Source organism: Venturia canescens, chromosome 1 (assembly GCF_019457755.1).
Source record: "Venturia canescens isolate UGA chromosome 1, ASM1945775v1, whole genome shotgun sequence".
Taxonomy (NCBI): Eukaryota; Metazoa; Arthropoda; class Insecta; order Hymenoptera; family Ichneumonidae; genus Venturia; species Venturia canescens.
In genome coordinates, this window is record NC_057421.1 from 33,784,125 (window position 1) to 33,804,572 (window position 20,448).

At 36.7% G+C, this 20,448-nt stretch overlaps 1 protein-coding gene across 1 annotated transcript; it reads right to left on the reverse strand.

Moving 5' to 3' along the window:
- Positions 1-5,982: 5,982 nt before the first annotated feature.
- LOC122407869 (uncharacterized) lies at positions 5,983-7,907 on the reverse strand. The gene is made up of 2 exons (XM_043414342.1): positions 6,951-7,907; positions 5,983-6,859 (listed from the first exon to the last, which is right to left on the reverse strand). Exons 1-2 carry the CDS (start codon positions 7,813-7,815, stop codon positions 6,018-6,020), a joined length of 1,707 nt encoding a protein of 568 aa, XP_043270277.1. The 5' UTR covers positions 7,816-7,907; the 3' UTR covers positions 5,983-6,017.
- Between the last annotated feature and the right edge of the window lie 12,541 nt (positions 7,908-20,448).

Sequence of the window (20,448 nt, forward strand, 5' to 3'; positions counted from 1 at the left end):
TTTAACTTCATTCTTATGTTACATATATTACAAAACAGTTGTATTTCAAAACATTAAATTTAATAAAATAATAATATTAAATAGAGTATTTTTTTATTGTGTTACAATACATATTTAAATTAATAATCAAAAAGTTATCTGTGTTTACTTCATATCATTTAAAAATAAAATTCATATTAGCAACCTTTGAACGAAAAAATAGTATATGCAACCGCGGACGCAATGTATCATTCGCGGCGAGCGTCCTTGGTGCATAATGTACTATTCTCTGGAATGGTCACACTCGTCTTGACCAAATTTGACTCATGTTTTCTACATGTGATGGACAGTGTTCTTAGACACATAGTTTATTAAAATCTATGGTGAATTCGCTTGGAAAACTAATAACTCATAAGAAACAGCACAAATGCTGTTGAAAAATTGGAGACAAGTGATTTATGTTTTATGTCACCAGAAAAGTAGTCTCAGTGAAACCCTATGTGATACTCATGTAATCCAAAAAAAAAAATACACCATAATTTATAAGAAGTTGTTGGATCTATTCTCTCGAAACTTGCTTCAAATGAATGAGCAATTCATTACTAAGGGTTATAAAAAAACCATTTCAAACGTGATGAATAAAAAAAATGAATCTGCTAAATCTGGATAATGTATGAAAAACGCTTGGTTCAAAGGAACAAAACGTTGTTAAACAAATGCAAAAGAGACGAGTATATCAGATGCGAACGAAAAAAATTCAAAACATAATGGCGTGTACGAAAAATTACGAAACCAATTGTAAAAAATTTTAACAAAACAATAAAGAAAAATTTTCACAAATCATGAAAATACATTATATTAAAAAAAATATAAATCTGTAATTATATTGAAAAAAAAAAAATTAAAATAGAACGGGAGAAATTCATTCCTACTTGAAGCATCTGGAATTTGAGAAAGTTCTAGTGAATCAAAAAAGTTACCATCTGAGTTATGTGCAGCACTAAAATTTATGACATCAATCGGAGGATAAGTATTTTATTAGTATATAATCGACAATTGTTCACAATATGGAATTATTCTGAGAAGCGTTCAAATGTAAAAAAAATCGCATCAAAGGTAAAAGTCATTTGTTACTCTATGGTGGCAGACTCATAGAGGAAAAACGATTCTTCTCAGACTTACAAAATCCCCTGGTATTCACAATATTCGACGTCGGTTTCTCATCGGTACAAATTATATTTAAATATGTGTTAAAAGTACTTGTCCGGTCCATCACTTTAGTAGTGATGCTATGCTGGCTCTGGCGCATGTAGTGATCACTTTACCGACCGTCGGGAAAGTAGATTCCTGAACTAACCCAAACCAACCCAAACGTCAGTAAAAAAGGACGCCTACTCTAACCCAAACAAACCCAAACGTTGGTAAAAAAAGATGCCCACTCTGACCCAAACAAATCCAAACGTCGGTAAAAAAGGACGCCGACTCTAACCCAAATAAACCCAAACGTCGATAAAAAAGGATGTCTATTCTTGCCCAAACAAACGTCAGTAAAAAAGAACGCCTACTATAACCCAAACAAACCCAAACAGTCGTTAAGACAGTTTTCCCAAACCCAAACAAACCGAAACAGACCTAAACATGTTCGCGAGACCGCTTCGAAGTGCGCGCGTGGGGATGGCCGCGGGCATCAGCTATCAGAATGGCCAACTATCTTGAGTTCCTACTTGCCGCCGCTAAGGCAGATTCAAACTGAGTGCTCAAACCTAAACAGTCTGTAATTCAGATTTTCAAACAGAAGCAAACACGTCCAAACATGCTCAAACTCGTTCAAAAAGCCGGTAATGTATATAGATTTTCAAACGTGCGTGTGCCTCTGGATAGTCGGCGGTCCTGCATTACTGGCGACCCCATGAAATTCGGTAAACAATTGGAATAGTTCGAGTCGACTATCGGAATAGTTGAAGTTAACTATTGGAAAAGTTAGAGTTAACCATCAGGATAGTTCACAATTGGAATAGTGTATGATACACGCGGCTGATTATGACTGGTTTTTATTTACATTTTCTCTTACACACAAGGTATTTATTTACAAGGTTTACAACCTAAACGTCGGTAAAAAGGACGCCTACTCAAACCCAAACAAACCCAAACGTCAATAAAGAAGGAGGCCTACTCAAACCCAAACGGCCGGTAAAAAGGTTAACCACTCTAACCCAAACAAACCTAAACAGTCGGTAAAAAGGATGACCACTCTAACCCAAAGAAACCCAAACGGTCAGTAATAAAGATGGCCGCTCTAACCCAAACAAACCCAAACGGTCGGTAATAAATATGGCTGCTCTAACCCAAACACGTCCAAACGAATCGATTTAAGGCCCGCGCGCTTGCGGCCGTAGAATGGCCGACTGCGTTGTGAGGATAGTCTGCTCCATCCGTCAGTAAAACAGATTCCGCGGCGAGAGATTTGAACTCGTAGTTTTGGCGGTAGATTCGAACGCAGTATTTTTGGCGGGACATTTGAACTCTGTAGTTCAATTTGTCCGAGTAGTTCAATGTAGTTCATGTTATCCGATAGCTAACCAAAAACGGTTAACAAAACAACTTTCATAAAAGATATTTATATTGTGGAATAGAGGATTTGAAAATAAGCATAACAATGAGGGACGAAAGTATTCGTATACAAAGGATATTTTCGTTTTAACATATTCTCTGTACGAATACTTTCCTCGTTCACTGTATAATATACAGATGAATGTTTAACAGGTTTATTATAATAAATAATAATAAAATGTTTCCATAAATTACATAGAGTATTAAAAAATGTACTTAAATGTAAAATTTAAAAAATTTTTACCACGTAGTTTTATAACGGAACGTATTAAGTAAGTAGTTTTACATATTAAACGTATTAAGTAGAAACGACATGTAGTTTTGCTAAAAAAAATGTACAGAAATAGATATTAAAAAATGTTACGCGTAGCTAAACGACATTATTGTTTTCTTCGCGCAATCGCCGTTTGTTGGCTGCTACCGTTGCCGCTTCCATCCGTTCACCTCCACGGCGAAGCCAATCGGCCATTCGATTTTGTATTTCCCTTAATTTTGTCCCTGGGAACTCGCTGTGTATAATATCTGTAAAATTAATATTTTTAAATATTCCACGGCAAACATTATCATTGTTTTAAAAAAAATGAGAATTCAATAAAGAAATTTTCAATATACACAAGTATTTCAAAATCTGTACGTACCAATTATTATTCCATGGAAATTAAATTTTGAAATCTTTGATTTGGCCTCCGGCCCGAGCGTTCACACTAGCCCTTGTGCCAATTCATCCGTGATCACTGATTCGATGGCGTATTTTACGAGTTTTTGGACAGATGTACCGCCAACTTTCTTTATCTTCCGAATCTGGAATACATTTAACATGATCGTTATAATTAATAATTAATACATAATTATTTTTGCATCAATTAATGAGTAATTATTTGTGAACTTACAGATTGTTCTCGCATGAGCTCCCGCTGAGGTAAATTTACATTAAACTCTTTCAATGAATTTATGTCATTGAATAGTATCAAGGGAAGCTCAGAAACTTCGTTCAAATCTCTGCGAATTTCGTTCGGGCCATTCAATTCAATCAGGTGATTGGTTTTTCTCAAAATTTGGGCTTGGAAAGGTCTGCATTCATCTGGAATGAAAATTTATAACGTCACATACAAATATAGGTGGAAATCTCGCGTTCAATTTATAATGTTTTCAAGCATATACTGATTTGATTGTTTTATTCTTACCACTGCAACATGTAACTGGAGCATGCTAGCGTTGCTGTTGTTCCTCTGTTGGATCCTCATTTTCATCGGTCCCATTAACCGGACTGTTGCTTGTTGTGTCGTGGTGTCCGTCCTCTTCGATTGTCATGTCCCATTCTAGAAATATTAATTTTGTTTTATATTTCTTCAATTTTTATTAAAAATAGAATTCACGAAAGAGAGAGAGAGAGAGAGAGAGAGCAAGATAAATGGGATATATATTTTTTTTTTTATAATTTATATACCGGGGCTGGGGAAAATGCATTTACGCACTGGGGGGGCCTATAAGGCCCCCTGTGTGCCGGACTCTCCATTAGCGGAACTACCGGCTAAAACGCCTCTTTGCCTCCCTTCGTCCCCTCACCAGCAATGGATAATTGCCCCCCCCCCCCAAAATCCGTGGGACCATTTACGCCGACCACCGGGGCTTGCACCCGATCGGAATCGACGGCGAGATTCACCTCTTTGAGGCTGCTCGCTTGAGGTAAAGAGTTAACGTTTTTACTCATTGCATCTTTCTTCAAAGTTGATTTTATTTAGGGGTTGTCTCCCCGAGTGCTGTTTTAAGTCTGGCTCCTCGCTTCTGACCTGTCCGGCATGGTAGTACCTGTGGGTGCCCGAAGGCCCCGCCGGCATAGCTCAGAGGTTCATCGGAGCTCGGCCCCTTCCACCTGTAGCAGGCAGCACATGGAAGGTATCGGTTTGCTTTGGTCCACGAGAGTGCACGTAATCTACTTGGGTATGATGCAAAAGTATGCTATTTGAGATCAGATCAAGGTACAGAATTTACTGGTGGATACACAAGTGTTAAAAGAATTAGGCTCAGAACTACAGTTAGGAAGTCCCGATACTCCTGAACATACTGGAGTGACAGAAAGATTTAATCAAACAATTCAAAAGAAAGTTAGATCTTATATATATGATGCGAAATTACCGGAAAATCTATGAGATTTAGCTTTAACAGCAGCTGTATATGCATATAACCGTACTCCACATAAATCAAATAAAATGATAACACCTTTAGAGAAATTTGCACCTAATCATAATTTTAATATAGAACAGATCAAAAGATTTGAATGTATAGCATATATGAAAGTTCAAAGAAAAACTGGACCTAAATTTAGAGCTGAAGGAAGGCGTGTTATACTTGTTGGATATACTCCTACGGGATATCAGTTTTTGAGACCAGAAGATGGAAAGTATTATGAAAGTAGAGATGTGGGATTCAATGAAAAATTATTGAAAAAAAAATCAAAAAAAAAAGATTCAAAAAAATATACGGAGATAAATATGGAAAGAATAGTATTACAAATTTTCTACCAGATGATAACGAAATTAATAAAGAAAAATGGTTCGTAGACTTTGATAAAGAATCAGATAAGTCTAATGAAGAGGCAGACTGAGAAAAATAAATACAAATGTTTCAAAACGAAACATTTGTTTTGAAAAACATTAGATTTTAATTTATCGTTATTTATAACGAAAGGAAGGTAGCGAGGCTAATTGATACAAGTTTTGCAAACGTCACAATAGATGATAAATTAAAATCTAATGTGTTGTTTTCAACAATGACACATAACAATAATGAAATTGAAGTAGATTGTGTAAGTGACGAAGTATTTCATGCTCTACTGGCAGGAATAAATGCAGATCCTGTAAATTACAAAGATGCAATGTGCTTAAGGAGTTTCGGTACAAAAGTCTAAATGTTAAGAAATTGATGAAATTTGGTGATAATGTTCTTCAACATCAAGTGCGAAAACACAAATTTTTTCAAAATTTTTTTCTACTTAGGGGACAGCACGGCAGTCGGATTTTTGTAATTTTTCGTACTCATGGTACGCGAAGTTCAGAGCTTGAATATTAATATCCCAAAGCAGTTCGACGCCATATTCAGAAATTTTCGAGAAAATTGACTTTGAAGTTTTCGAGCGCACTCTTATCCCACAAAGATGCAACGATATTCGAACCGGGCTCGTGGCGTACCCGGTAGCGCTCGAGTCAAGTAATCGCGGGGTCGCTGGTTCGAGTCTCACTTCGAATTTTTTTTTTTTTTTTTCATTTTTTTTAAATGAAAAAACGCAAGTCATTTTTCTAATTATCTCTTGATTATAAACATACATTTTCAAGTATCAATATTTATAACCAACAACATTTTTAGGATGCAAATGAAAAACGTCGGGTAAGGAATTGAATACTTTATTATTCGGTCTGTATTCGTTTGTTTTATACATCGGGTGTAATGTTACACGAGCCAGAGTGGTAACCATCGTAAAAACAAGGAAAACAGTAATTTTCACGGCATCTCGCACACCGTACAAACGCTGCATTGTTACATTCGCAATTTTTTTTCAATACATCGATCGGAAAACAAACTTCATTCACGTTCATGAAGATTTCTCTTTGATCGCAAAGTTTCGAAGCAAACCACGCATATCTGATCATGTTATTGAAGACCGGAGAAGACAACTGATGATGAACAATAGAATGAATTTTTATGCAATCTTCTCTATCATTAATTTCACGTCCTTGTTCAATCAGATAGGCGCAGTTCTGCAGACGCTTTATGAAATTTTTTACTTGGCGGTAAAAATACACGTCACAAGGTTGGACTAATGGAGTGCATTTTGGTGGAATTACCTGCACCGTGCAAGTAGGCAGATGCCTGTCATTTCGAAACACCTCATTGTACATCACAGTATCGGTTTGGCCTCCCCAGGAATCGATAATTAAGAAAAACTTTTCTTTTTTTACGTAGGGTTTCAAAACGTTGATTAAAAAATCTTTGTATAACTTTGTAGTCAATTTTCCCGATTTTGATGACGTGACTACGACGTTTCCGTATTTTTTTAGGTACTCGTCGATCGATTTTTGAACTCTGGGACCAAATGAACCTGTTGTTTCTTGTAGGCATACGAACACCAGGGGCAACAATTTTCCTGATAGGGTGACAGAGTACTGCGCAGTATAGGAATGGGTGACTTTATTCATATTCTGCCGCTTTACCAGCACTACTTTTGATCCTTTGGTCGCCAGAGTTCTGTCGAACGTCGACTGGTATTGGCATCCTGAAAAAAATAGAAAAGGAATAAATTGAAAATACTATATACGAAATTCTACATTAATTTATTATGGAAAATGAGAACAAATTTTGAATACCTGTTTGGTCTGTATTAATGACGAAATCGGGACCAAAGTTTGGTATAACATCACGAGCCTGGATACGAAAATCTTCTGCAGCTTCCAGGATTTCATCCAGCGTTGCGGTTTCTCTTTCCGTTACAAACTTCGTGATTTTTTTTTGGCAAATTCGATGTTTCCGTTTAAATTTCATAACCCACCTATCGGAAGCTTTGAAATCAAAATTTTCAAATTGACTCGCAGCCGATAAAGCCCACTGCTGCAAGTTCCGGGTTGTAACTTGTTGGTTGTTCTGTCGCGCTTCTTCAAAGCGATCGTAAGTCCACGAATCGATGGTCGCGTATTTGTCTGTCATGGTTCCTCCGCTTTTTACATGTTTTTCCCATTTTGGCAATTCCTCCATGCGCTTTAAGCGGCTGCACCCGTTTTTTTGCAGAACTTTTAGGCTCCATGTCGGATGTGCTCGAACTATATTGATAACTTTCCTTTTATAATCCAGCGGAATATTGTCCGTGTACAATTTCGCCCTTTTCTCCTCTGGCTCATAATTTTCAGAAGAATCTTCGTTGTCAGATGCAGGCTCGTCAAAAGCGTATTCTTCGTCCAATTCATCAAGCATAATTAGTTCTTCATCCGTTACAAACTTTTTTTCTTGTAAAGTTTGTACTGTATAATGGAACAAGTCTTCTGCTAGTAACATTCCCTCTTCAGTAATTACCTCCGATGGTGTTGGTGCCACAAGATTATTTTGTGTGAGAATTTGCTCGTAATATACGAGGGCATCCTTCAATCGTAATTTTGAAACTTCACTGCACAAAGAATATTCAATATCATCTTGTGCCGTCGAAGGCCCAGGCACCTCGTCGTCTCCCACGCCCGACATTTTGATCTTTTTTTATCGAATATTCTACAAAATCGTGCACGACGCCGAAAAACAGTACTTGCTGCTCCGAAAACCAACGGTCGAATGCTACTTCAAACAGGCATTCCTTGCGGAAGACGCCGTATTCCTTCCACCCGTTCTGGAATTCCCAGAAATCTTTTGTGTACAAGCAGCTGTGCCCGCTTCGCAGGTAGTTGATCAGGACAAAGGCAACGATGTACGAGATAATCAAAAATAAGACTTGAATTTATCATTGACAATTATAATTACATATATGTGAATTAGCATAGATTTTATGATTTTTATCCCGGGATTATTTATTTATTTTTTTATAAATAATCACCTATTGTTATATATAAATAATATATGATCATATATGAGAAAATATATAATTATGTATAACTATAATGAATTTTGTACATAAATAACTATATATGGATTTTGTCCATATATAAACATATATAGATATATTATATTAATTATATATAATAATATGTGATTATATACAATAAAAATTTATCGGGATATTTAAATGACGGAGGTATACGAATTAAAAAAAAAAAATGAAAAAAAAAAAAAAATTTCAAAGTGAGACTCGAACCAGCGACCCCGCGATTACTTGACTCGAGCGCTACCGGGTACGCCACGAGCCCGGTTCGAATATATTGCATCTTTGTGGGATAAGAGTGCGCTCGAAAACTTCAAAGTCAATTTTCTCGAAAATTTCTGAATATGGCGTCGAACTGCTTTGGGATATTAATATTCGAGCTCTGAACTTCGCGTACCATGAGTACGAAAAATTACACAAATCCGACTGCCGTGCTGTCCCCTTGTTAGTTATCGAGTAATTACGCATTAAAGCAGATTTCTTATGCCCGGAATGTATACCTATATATATGGAAACGCTATGCTTATACACGTCAACTTTAGTGATCAATTACTCGATAACTGTGTAGAAGAAAAATCTTAAAAAATTTGTATAGTCAAATTTGGCACTAAAGAATATGTTCACCAAATTTTATAAAATTCTGAACTTTTTGAATTTTTTAATTTTTTTAGCATGGGTTAGCATGGCAACATTGTATCGCCTGTACCGAAACTCCTTAAGAGTCATCGAGCTCACGTGACCAACTCAAAATCGAGGGTAGCGCCTCACGGTGGAAAAGTCTGAACTAGCCACGAATCGACACTAGCGCGCCTAGCGATAAATATTTCAACTATTGATTTCTGCCAGCACAATGCGAGCGACAAGGACAGCGAAATAACAGCTGTTGCTTCCATGTATCGAGTGCAAGCACGATCTCGACCCGTCGCCGCGGTCCGTTCATGAGTTTTTTTTCTAAGTCCCACGCTCCCTTTAAAAAAATTTTTTTTTTTGGTCTCCCCACGTGTGTCTTATTCGATTCAGAATCGAATGAAACGCGTTTCTGACCCATCATGAGAGAAAATTTCGAAAATTTTCAAAGTCCCCGAACCTCGAAATTTTTTCAAAGTCCTCGAATCTCGGAATTTTTTTAAAGTCTCCGAACCTCGAAATTTTTTCTAAGTCCCACGCCCCCTTTAAAAAAATTTTTTTTTTTGGTCTCCACACGTGTGTCTCATTCGATTCAGAATCGAATGAAACGCGTTTCTGACCCATCATGAGAGAAAATTTCGAAAATTTTCAAAGTCCCCGAACCTCGAAATTTTTTCAAAGTCCTCGAATCGGAATTTTTTTAGTCTCCGAACCTCGAAATTTTTTCTAAGTCCCACGCTCCCTTTAAAAAAATTTTTTTTTTTGGTCTCCCCACGTGTGTCTCATTCGATTCAGAATCGAATGAAACGCGTTTCTGACCCATCATGAGAGAAAATTTCGAAAATTTTCAAAGTCCCCGAACCTCGAAATTTTTTCAAAGTCCTCGAATCTCGGAATTTTTTCAAAGTCCCCGAACCTCGAAATTTTTTCAAAGTCCTCGAATCGGAATTTTTTTAAAGTCTCCGAACCTCGAAATTTTTTCTAAGTCCCACGCTCCCTTTAAAAAAATTTTTTTTTTTGGTCTCCACACGTATGTCTCATTCGATTCAGAATCGAATGAAACGCGTTTCTGACCCATCGTGAGAGAACATTTTTCCGATTTATGAAAATTTCGAAAATTTTCAAAGTCCACGAACCTTGAAATTTTTTCAGTCCTACAACTCCTTTCGAAATATTTATCTTTGTCATCATACGGGACAGCAAAAAAGTTTAACTAAATAAAAAAAATTCATTCACTCCAAGTGAGATTCGAGCCCAGAATCTCTGAGGCTACATTCTGGTGCGCTACCCACTAGACTACCAGACATATTATCTTCCTATAAACGAAACAACTATATAAATCATGATTCACAATTTATATGTAAGATCAGTTATATTTCAAATATTACATGTCTCATCATGCTTTATCTACTATGCTACGAGACATGTAATATATGAAATATAATTGAACTTACATATGAATTCTGAATTCACAATTTATATAGAAGTTTCGTTACAAGAGTGTTGTAAAGTGTCTATTAGTCCAGTAGGTAGCGCACAGAATTACAATTTCAGGAGTCTTGGGCTCGAATCTCATTCCGAGCAATTTATTTTTTTTTTATTTAGTTAAATTTTTTTACTGTCCCATATGATGAAGAAAAATCTTTCGAAAGGAGCCGTGGGACTTTGAAAAAATTTCGAGGTTCGGAGACTAAAAAATTTCCGAGATTCGAGGACTTAGAAAAAATTTCGAGGTTCGGGGACTTTGAAAATTTTCGAAATTTTCTCTCATGATGGGTCAGAAACGCGTTTCATTCGATTCTGAATCGAATGAGACACGTGTGGAGACCAAAAAAAAAAAAATTTTTAAAGGGAGCGTGGGACTTAGAAAAAATTTCGAGGTTCGGAGACTAAAAAAATTCCGAGATTCGAGGACTTTGAAAAAATTTCGAGGTTCGGGGACTTTGAAAGTTTCCGTATATTTCATGTAACCGATGGTAGTTCGCTTTTACCGACAAACGGGACTAGCGAACCTACCGTCAGAAGGGCGAACCCGGTACCCACGGTTCTCAGTCTCCATATGGCCGCGGTTTAGCGTCAGACGCTTCGCGTACTGTTCTACCGGATTTCTCCGCGAGTTTTGTTCTAAACGTCTTGAAAAAAATTTTTTCGAGTGCAGTGAAGTGGTGCGAATCCGGCTGTGCTCTTGATAGTTGTGACTAATGTGCGAATTATTTTTAATTAAATGTGTTTCGCGACCGGTGTCAAAGCTGTCATGGCGTCAACAATCCGCCTAATATTTTCGTTGATTTATTGCGGTCATCACAAATATCTTACGTCCAAAAACGGAGCACAGCCGGATTCGGGAAATTGAATCAAATTTTTCGCAATTTTTTTTTTCGGTTTTTTTTCAATATTCGCGACGAAATCCGGTAGAATAAGATTTCAGTTCGATTTTTTGCCACTTGGCGCTGCATATGCCATCGCTCGATGACTCTTAATCCTCTCAGACCGAGACCTATTTCGCGTTGACGGAAAATGATTCCCTTCATAATTTTATCTCAAAATACTTTCTAGTTTGCGAATCCATTGTGACATTTCAGTTTTTTTGTTGGGAAATATGAATTTTTGAATGTTTGCTGCGCGCAGCACCAGGTCCTTGGGGAGCAAAATCAGGAAAATTTACGAATTAATCTAGCACCGAATACCTTAAATACATAATATCAGCTTCCCTTTAAAAGGAAATAACGTTTGAAGTACGAAAAAAATGTGTACTCACTTTTCTTTTGCGATTAACTAAAGCACCTTTTTACACAACGCCAACTCAACATGAAACGCCGACTTCATATTGATATTTCTATGGGTTAAAGCGGTTTATCTTTTGGTTTAGGAGTATCTATGGTGTAATCTAACCTTGCTTGATGGAAATAGGCAGTTAGAACCCCAACCTCACTGATCGATGCAGTTTTATAGGGCCTGGAAGCGCGTGTTGCGTAGAAGCAACATACGATCCGAGAGGGTTAAGATGATGGATCAGTCGGTAATCACAACAGTGAGTGCGAGAGAGATAGCTGCAAATTTTGAAAAGGAAATTTTTCCACATCGTTCGTCTGATCGGAAAATAAAAATGTCATCGGATTTTTGCGATCGTGCTGCGTACGATGACATTTTTATTATTTTAATCGGACGAACGATGTCAAAGAGTTTCAATTTCAAAAATTCGAGGTGTGATTACCGACTGATCCATCATCTTAAGAGATAAGATTTTGTGGCAAAAGGCAATCAATGATGAGCTAAAATCCATGGAGAAAAATAAAGTTTGGAAGATAGTTCAAAGGCCCGTTAAAACTATTGATGGTAAAAAGGCTAATATTATAGATTCGAGATGGGTTTTTAAAAGAAAATTGGAAGCAAATGAAAATGTAAGATTTAAGGCACGATTGGTAATTAGAGGGTTTAAAGATTTAAATACATATGAATTAAGAGAAACATATGCACCAGTATCAAGGTTGCCTTTGGTTCGAACTGTGATAGCAATAATCAATAAACACAATCTAGAAGTGTGTCAGATGGATGTGAAAACTGCATTTTTAAATGGGGTTATAGATGAGGAAAATTTACATGGAAAAAATACCAGATGGTACATTTTATACAGATGAGGAAAGGAAAAGAATGGTTTGTAAATTAGATCGAGCCCTTTATGGACTAAGAATAAGTCCGAAAAGGTGGAATGAAAGATTTACAAAAGCTGCATTGAAAGTAGGATTAAAAAATTCAGATATAGAGCCATGTTTGTTCATATGAAGAGAGAGAAAGATAAAGTCTTGATTTTACTTCTATATGTAGATGATATTTTAATGGCGAGCAATGATATGTCAAAATTAGATGAAGTTAAGAAGAATTTGAGCAAAGAGTTTGAAATGACTATTTTAGGTGAGCCAAAATAATTTTTAAGTATCAATATTAGAAGAAATAGATCAACAAAAGTGATTGAATTAACTCAGGAAAAATATATTGATAAAATTTTAGTAAAATTTGGATTTAATGAGTCACATCCTCAGAAGACCCCTATGAATACAGCTCAAGTTGTAAATAGAGATAAAAAAGAGAGAGAATCAGAATACAATGATAAAACAGGCAATGAAATAAAAGAGAGAGAAAAATTTCCTTACAGAGAAGCAGTAGGAAGTTTATTGTATTTGGCTGGTGCTACTAGCCAGATATTTCATATTCAGTAAATGTGTTGAGTAGGCATCAAATAAATCCAACTGAGGATGACTGGAAAATGGTTAAAAGAGTTTTTAGATATTTAAAGGGAACAAAGTCTATAGGTTTAAAGTATACTGGTATTACAAATGATATAGAGGCGTATTCAGATGCAAGTTTTGGAGACTGTCAGAATTCCCTAACTATACTTGTGGATATTTGATAAAGTTGTATGATGATGTAATAGCCTGGAGAACTCATAAACAACCATATGTCGCATTATCTACATGTCGTCAGGCAGAATATGTAGCAATGAGTGAAACTGGACAGGAGATAATTTCAATGTATAATTCTTTAATATTAATACTAAATAATTCTTTAATTCCAATGACACTTTGGTGTGATAACAAAGCAGCTTTGGCAAGTGTTGAAACGAGTGAAGGAAATAAATTAAGACATATTGTTGAAATAAAAGAACATTATATTAAAGAATGTGTAAAAAGAAAACTTATAATAGTTACATGGATCAGATCAAAAGATCAACTTGCTGATATTTTTACTAAACCTTTATCATTCGTATTACATAAATACCTAGCAGACAAAATAATGAACGTTGAATTATAAATATTTGTTTCCATTTGTTATTGAATATAGGAAATAAATAGAAGAACAAGATGAGAACAATGAGATGAAATCGATGAGATAAAATAATAAGTATAAAAGATGTGTTATATTAAAAATGAAATAGACATGAATTATTGACCGTGAACTGATTGAATACGCTCGAATGTTTTGTTTTATTATTCCCTTAGAAACGCTTGTGTTATAAAAATATGTTTTCTTGAAACGTTAAATAAATAAGATAAACTAAATCTTGTGTACATTTATTGGTCATCCATTATCCTGCATAACTCTAACATATAAAAAAAATACATTTTTACTATGACGGAAATTCTATTCATTAATAAAAACGTGTGCATGCTTGGGGTCTGGGATCAGGTTGCCTTGCTTCGGGACCCCAAGTACCCCCCCAAGTAAGCATGGCTTAAGAGTCATCGAGCTCACGTGACCAACTCAAAATCGAGGGTAGCGCCTCACGGTGGAAAAGTCTGAACTAGCCACGAATCGACACTAGCGCGCCTAGCGATAAATATTTCAACTATTGATTTCTGCCAGCCCAATGCGAGCGACAAGGACAGCGAAATAACAGCTGTTGCTTCCATGTCGTATCGAGTGCAAGCACGATCTCGACCCGTCGCCGCGGTCCGTTCATGAGTTTTTTTTCTAAGTCCCACGCTCCCTTTAAAAAAATTTTTTTTTTTGGTCTCCCCACGTGTGTCTTATTCGATTCAGAATCGAATGAAACGCGTTTCTGACCCATCATGAGAGAAAATTTCGAAAATTTTCAAAGTCCCCGAACCTCGAAATTTTTTCAAAGTCCTCGAATCTCGGAATTTTTTTAAAGTCTCCGAACCTCGAAATTTTTTCTAAGTCCCACGCCCCCTTTAAAAAAATTTTTTTTTTTGGTCTCCACACGTGTGTCTCATTCGATTCAGAATCGAATGAAACGCGTTTCTGACCCATCATGAGAGAAAATTTCGAAAATTTTCAAAGTCCCCGAACCTCGAAATTTTTTCAAAGTCCTCGAATCGGAATTTTTTTAGTCTCCGAACCTCGAAATTTTTTCTAAGTCCCACGCTCCCTTTAAAAAAATTTTTTTTTTGGTCTCCCCACGTGTGTCTCATTCGATTCAGAATCGAATGAAACGCGTTTCTGACCCATCATGAGAGAAAATTTCGAAAATTTTCAAAGTCCCCGAACCTCGAAATTTTTTCAAAGTCCTCGAATCGGAATTTTTTTAGTCTCCGAACCTCGAAATTTTTTCTAAGTCCCACGCTCCCTTTAAAAAAATTTTTTTTTTTGGTCTCCCCACGTGTGTCTCATTCGATTCAGAATCGAATGAAACGCGTTTCTGACCCATCATGAGAGAAAATTTCGAAAATTTTCAAAGTCCCCGAACCTCGAAATTTTTTCAAAGTCCTCGAATCGGAATTTTTTTAGTCTCCGAACCTCGAAATTTTTTCTAAGTCCCACGCTCCCTTTAAAAAAATTTTTTTTTTTTGGTCTCCACACGTATGTCTCATTCGATTCAGAATCGAATGAAACGCGTTTCTGACCCATCGTGAGAGAACATTTGTCCGATTTATGAAAATTTCGAAAATTTTCAAAGTCCACGAACCTTGAAATTTTTTCAAAGTCCTACAACTCCTTTCGAAATATTTATCTTTGTCATCATACGGGACAGCAAAAAAGTTTAACTAAATAAAAAAAATTCATTCACTCCAAGTGAGATTCGAGCCCAGAATCTCTGAGGCTACATTCTGGTGCGCTACCCACTAGACTACCAGACATATTATCTTCCTATAAACGAAACAACTATATAAATCATGATTCACAATTTATATGTAAGATCAGTTATATTTCAAATATTACATGTCTCATCATGCTTTATCTACTATGCTACGAGACATGTAATATATGAAATATAATTGAACTTACATATGAATGCTGAATTCACAATTTATATAGAAGTTTCGTTATAAGGTTATTGTAAAGTGTCTATCAGTCCAGTAGGTAGCGCACAGAATTACAATTTCAGGGGTCTTGGGCTCGAATCTCACTCCGAGTAATTTATTTTTTTTTTATTTAGTTAAATTTTTTTGCTGTCTCATATGATGAAGAAAAATCTTTCGAAAGGAGCCGTGGGACTTGAAAAAATTTCGAGGTTCGGAGACTAAAAAAATTCCGAGATTCGAGGACTTTGAAAATTTTCGAAATTTTCATAAATCGGAAAAATGTCCTCTCACGATGGGTCAGAAACGCGTTTCATTCGATTCTGAATCGAATGAGACACACGTGTGGAGACCAAAAAAAAAAAAATTTTTAAAGGGAGCGTGGGACTTTGAAAAAATTTCGAGGTTCGGAGACTAAAAAAATTCCGAGATTCGAGGACTTTGAAAAAACTTCGAGGTTCGTGGACTTTGAAAATTTTCGAAATTTTCATAAATCGGAAAAATGTCCTCTCACGATGGGTCAGAAACGCGTTTCATTCGATTCTGAGTCGAATGAGACACTCGTGTGGAGTCAAAAAAAAAAAAATTTTTAAAGGGAGAGTGGGACTTTGAAAAAATTTCGAGGTTCGTGGACTTTGAAAATTTTCGAAATTTTCATAAATCGGAAAAATGTCCTCTCACGATGGGTCAGAAACGCGTTTCATTCGATTCTGAATCGAATGAGACACACGTGTGGAGACCAAAAAAAAAAAAATTTTTAAAGGGAGAGTGGGACTTTGAAAAAATTTCGAGGTTCGTGGACTTTGAAAATTTTCGAAATTTTCATAAATCGGAAAAATGTCCTCTCACGATGGGTCAGAAACGCGTTTCATTCGATTCTGAATCGAATGAGACACACGTGTGGAGACCAAAAAAAAAAAAATTTTTAAAGGGAGCGTGGGACTTTGAAAAAATTTCGAGGTTCGGAGACTAAAAAAATTCCGAGATTCGAGGACTTTGAAAAAACTTCGAGGTTCGTGGACTTTGAAAATTTTCGAAATTTTCATAAATCGGAAAAATGTCCTCTCACGATGGGTCAGAAACGCGTTTCATTCGATTCTGAGTCGAATGAGACACTCGTGTGGAGTCAAAAAAAAAAAAATTTTTAAAGGGAGAGTGGGACTTTGAAAAAATTTCGAGGTTCGTGGACTTTGAAAATTTTCGAAATTTTCATAAATCGGAAAAATGTCCTCTCACGATGGGTCAGAAACGCGTTTCATTCGATTCTGAATCGAATGAGACACACGTGTGGAGACCAAAAAAAAAAAAATTTTTAAAGGGAGCGTGGGACTTTGAAAAAAATCCGAGGTTCGGAGACTAAAAAAATTCCGAGATTCGAGGACTTTGAAAAAACTTCGAGGTTCGTGGACTTTGAAAATTTTCGAAATTTTCATAAATCGGAAAAATGTCCTCTCACGATGGGTCAGAAACGCGTTTCATTCGATTCTGAGTCGAATGAGACACTCGTGTGGAGTCAAAAAAAAAAAAATTTTTAAAGGGAGAGTGGGACTTTGAAAAAATTTCGAGGTTCGTGGACTTTGAAAATTTTCGAAATTTTCATAAATCGGAAAAATGTCCTCTCACGATGGGTCAGAAACGCGTTTCATTCGATTCTGAATCGAATGAGACACACGTGTGGAGACCAAAAAAAAAAAAATTTTTAAAGGGAGCGTGGGACTTTGAAAAAAATCCGAGGTTCGGAGACTAAAAAAATTCCGAGATTCGAGGACTTTGAAAAAACTTCGAGGTTCGTGGACTTTGAAAATTTTCGAAATTTTCATAAATCGGAAAAATGTCCTCTCACGATGGGTCAGAAACGCGTTTCATTCGATTCTGAGTCGAATGAGACACTCGTGTGGAGTCAAAAAAAAAAAAATTTTTAAAGGGAGAGTGGGACTTTGAAAAAATTTCGAGGTTCGTGGACTTTGAAAATTTTCGAAATTTTCATAAATCGGAAAAATGTCCTCTCACGATGGGTCAGAAACGCGTTTCATTCGATTCTGAATCGAATGAGACACACGTGTGGAGACCAAAAAAAAAAAAATTTTTAAAGGGAGCGTGGGACTTTGAAAAAATTTCGAGGTTCGTGGACTTTGAAAATTTTCGAAATTTTCATAAATCGGAAAAATGTCCTCTCACGATGGGTCAGAAACGCGTTTCATTCGATTCTGAATCGAATGAGACACACGTGTGGAGACCAAAAAAAAAAAAATTTTTAAAGGGAGCGTGGGACTTTGAAAAAAATCCGAGGTTCGGAGACTAAAAAAATTCCGAGATTCGAGGACTTTGAAAAAACTTCGAGGTTCGTGGACTTTGAAAATTTTCGAAATTTTCATAAATCGGAAAAATGTCCTCTCACGATGGGTCAGAAACGCGTTTCATTCGATTCTGAGTCGAATGAGACACTCGTGTGGAGTCAAAAAAAAAAAAATTTTTAAAGGGAGAGTGGGACTTTGAAAAAATTTCGAGGTTCGTGGACTTTGAAAATTTTCGAAATTTTCATAAATCGGAAAAATGTCCTCTCACGATGGGTCAGAAACGCGTTTCATTCGATTCTGAATCGAATGAGACACACGTGTGGAGACCAAAAAAAAAAAAATTTTTAAAGGGAGCGTGGGACTTTGAAAAAATTTCGAGGTTCGGAGACTAAAAAAATCCGAGGTTCGAGGACTTTGAAGATTTTTGGAAATTTTCACAAATCGGAAAAAAGTCTTTTCATGATGGGTCAGAAAAGCGTTTCATTCGATTCTGAGTCGAATGAGACACTCGTGTGGAGACAAAAAAAAAAGAATTTTTAAAGGGAGAGTGGGACTTTGAAAAAATTTCGAGGTTCGGAGACTAAAAAAATTCCGATATTCGAGGACTTTGAAAAAACTTCGAGGTTCGTGGACTTTGAAAATTTTCGAAATTTTCATAAATCGGAAAAATGTCCTCTCACGATGGGTCAGAAACGCGTTTCATTCGATTCTGAGTCGAATGAGACACTCGTGTGGAGACAAAAAAAAAAAAATTTTTAAAGGGAGAGTGGGACTTTGAAAAAATTTCGAGGTTCGGAGACTAAAAAAATTCCGAGATTCGAGGACTGGAAAAATTTCGAGGTTCGTGGACTTTGAAAATTTGCGAAATTTTCATAAATCGGAAAAATGTTCTCTCACGATGGGTTAGAAACACGTTTCATTCGATTCTGAGTCGAATGAGACACTCGTGTGGAGACAAAAAAAAAAATTTCTTTAAAGGGAGCGAGGGACTTTGAAAAAAATCCGAGGTTCGGGGACTTAGAAAATTTCTCCATATTTCATGTGACCGATGGTAGTTCGCTTTTACCGACAAACGGGACTAGCGAACCTACCGTCACAAGGGCGAACCCGGTACCCACAGTCCTCAGTCTCCATATGGCCGCGGTTTAGCGTCAGACGCTTCGTGTTCTGTTCTACCGGATTTCTCCGCGAGTTTTGTTCCAAGTGTCGTGAAAAAAATTCTCTCGAGTGCAGTGAAGTGGTGCGAATCCGGCTGTGCTCTCGATAGTTGTGACTAATGTGCGAATTATTTTTAATTAAATGTGTTTCGCGACCGGTGTCAAAACTGTCATGGCGTCAAAAATCCGCCTTATATTTTCGTTGATTTATTGTGGTCATCACAAAAATCGCACGTCCAAAAACGGAGCACAGCCGGATTCGGGAAATTAAATGAAATTTTTCGCAATTTTTTTTTTCGGTATTTTTTCAATATTCGCGACGAAATCCGGTAGAATAAGATTTCAGTTCGATTTTTTGCCACTTGGCGCTACATATGCCATCGCTCGATGACTCTTAATGCATGGGTGGCGAGAATGCGCGCGCAGGGACCCTAGCGTCAGTGTGTGCGTGCTCATGTATATTGCACAGCGCCATGGTGGCCGGCGTCGGTACTAAGCCGACCCCAGCCAAAGTGCGCCCAATGGCCTGTTATTCCATGTAAATCAATGACCACGTTTACACGGTGCTTTTATTCCGGTTTAGTTATATCAATATAGATATACAAAATACATATCTGTCGATATATATAAATATACCCGTTGTGTATACAAAACCGGAATAAGAGGACCGTGTAAACGTAGTCTATGTTCTCTGAGAGAATGTAGCGATCGCGGGCCGCAAGAAGCCGCGAGGCGGCACGGCGAACGAGGAAAAAGGATTGCCAACTCAAAAAAGTAAAACGAAAAAGTAAAAAATAAAGAAACAGCTAGAGCTGTGGCTGAAGAGAAGGTGATGAGAGAGAGGAAACAAGAATGTAAAAAAACGTGTATCACTAACTATAAAATAAAATATTTATCTTCCTCAATCCTAAAAATAATATAGAGGCTTTATTCACAACCACACAATGCCCTTATTATTCTAGGTCCTTAGCATAAGAGTGTCGAAGGATATGTCCTAGCCTAATATTTATAAGATGGAAGTGGGTAAAAGTATCGTATTGGGATATTAAAACTATTTATATAAGAAATCAAAGAAAGCCTTATTTCGATACATTTCACGTATAGAGATTATTAGAATATGTAAACTATAAGAATGAGTTAGTCAATACGTTCATATTTCTTATCGACTAGCGGTTATTGTTTATGCTATACTTATATATTAGTCACCCAAGTCCGTCACGTTCCTCTCATTTATTAATATTTCAATGATCAAATTATCAAATCAGTATGAAATACTAAAGTACGAAATTCGCAAATTCGCGGTTCTTAGCGCAGAAATCAGCGCACTCTGGTGACGAATTACGCATTCGTCACAGATATACGACGACGACGACACGGCGACGACGATGACAATTCGGACAATGATT

Coding starts and splice junctions, on each gene's coding strand:
- LOC122407869 (XM_043414342.1), bottom strand. CDS start 7,815: ATGTCGGGCGTGGGAGACGACGAGGTGCCTGGGCCTTCGACGGCACAA. Junction 6,860..6,950: donor CATTAATACAGACCAAACAG/GTATTCAAAATT, acceptor TATTTTTTTCAG/GATGCCAATACCAGTCGACG.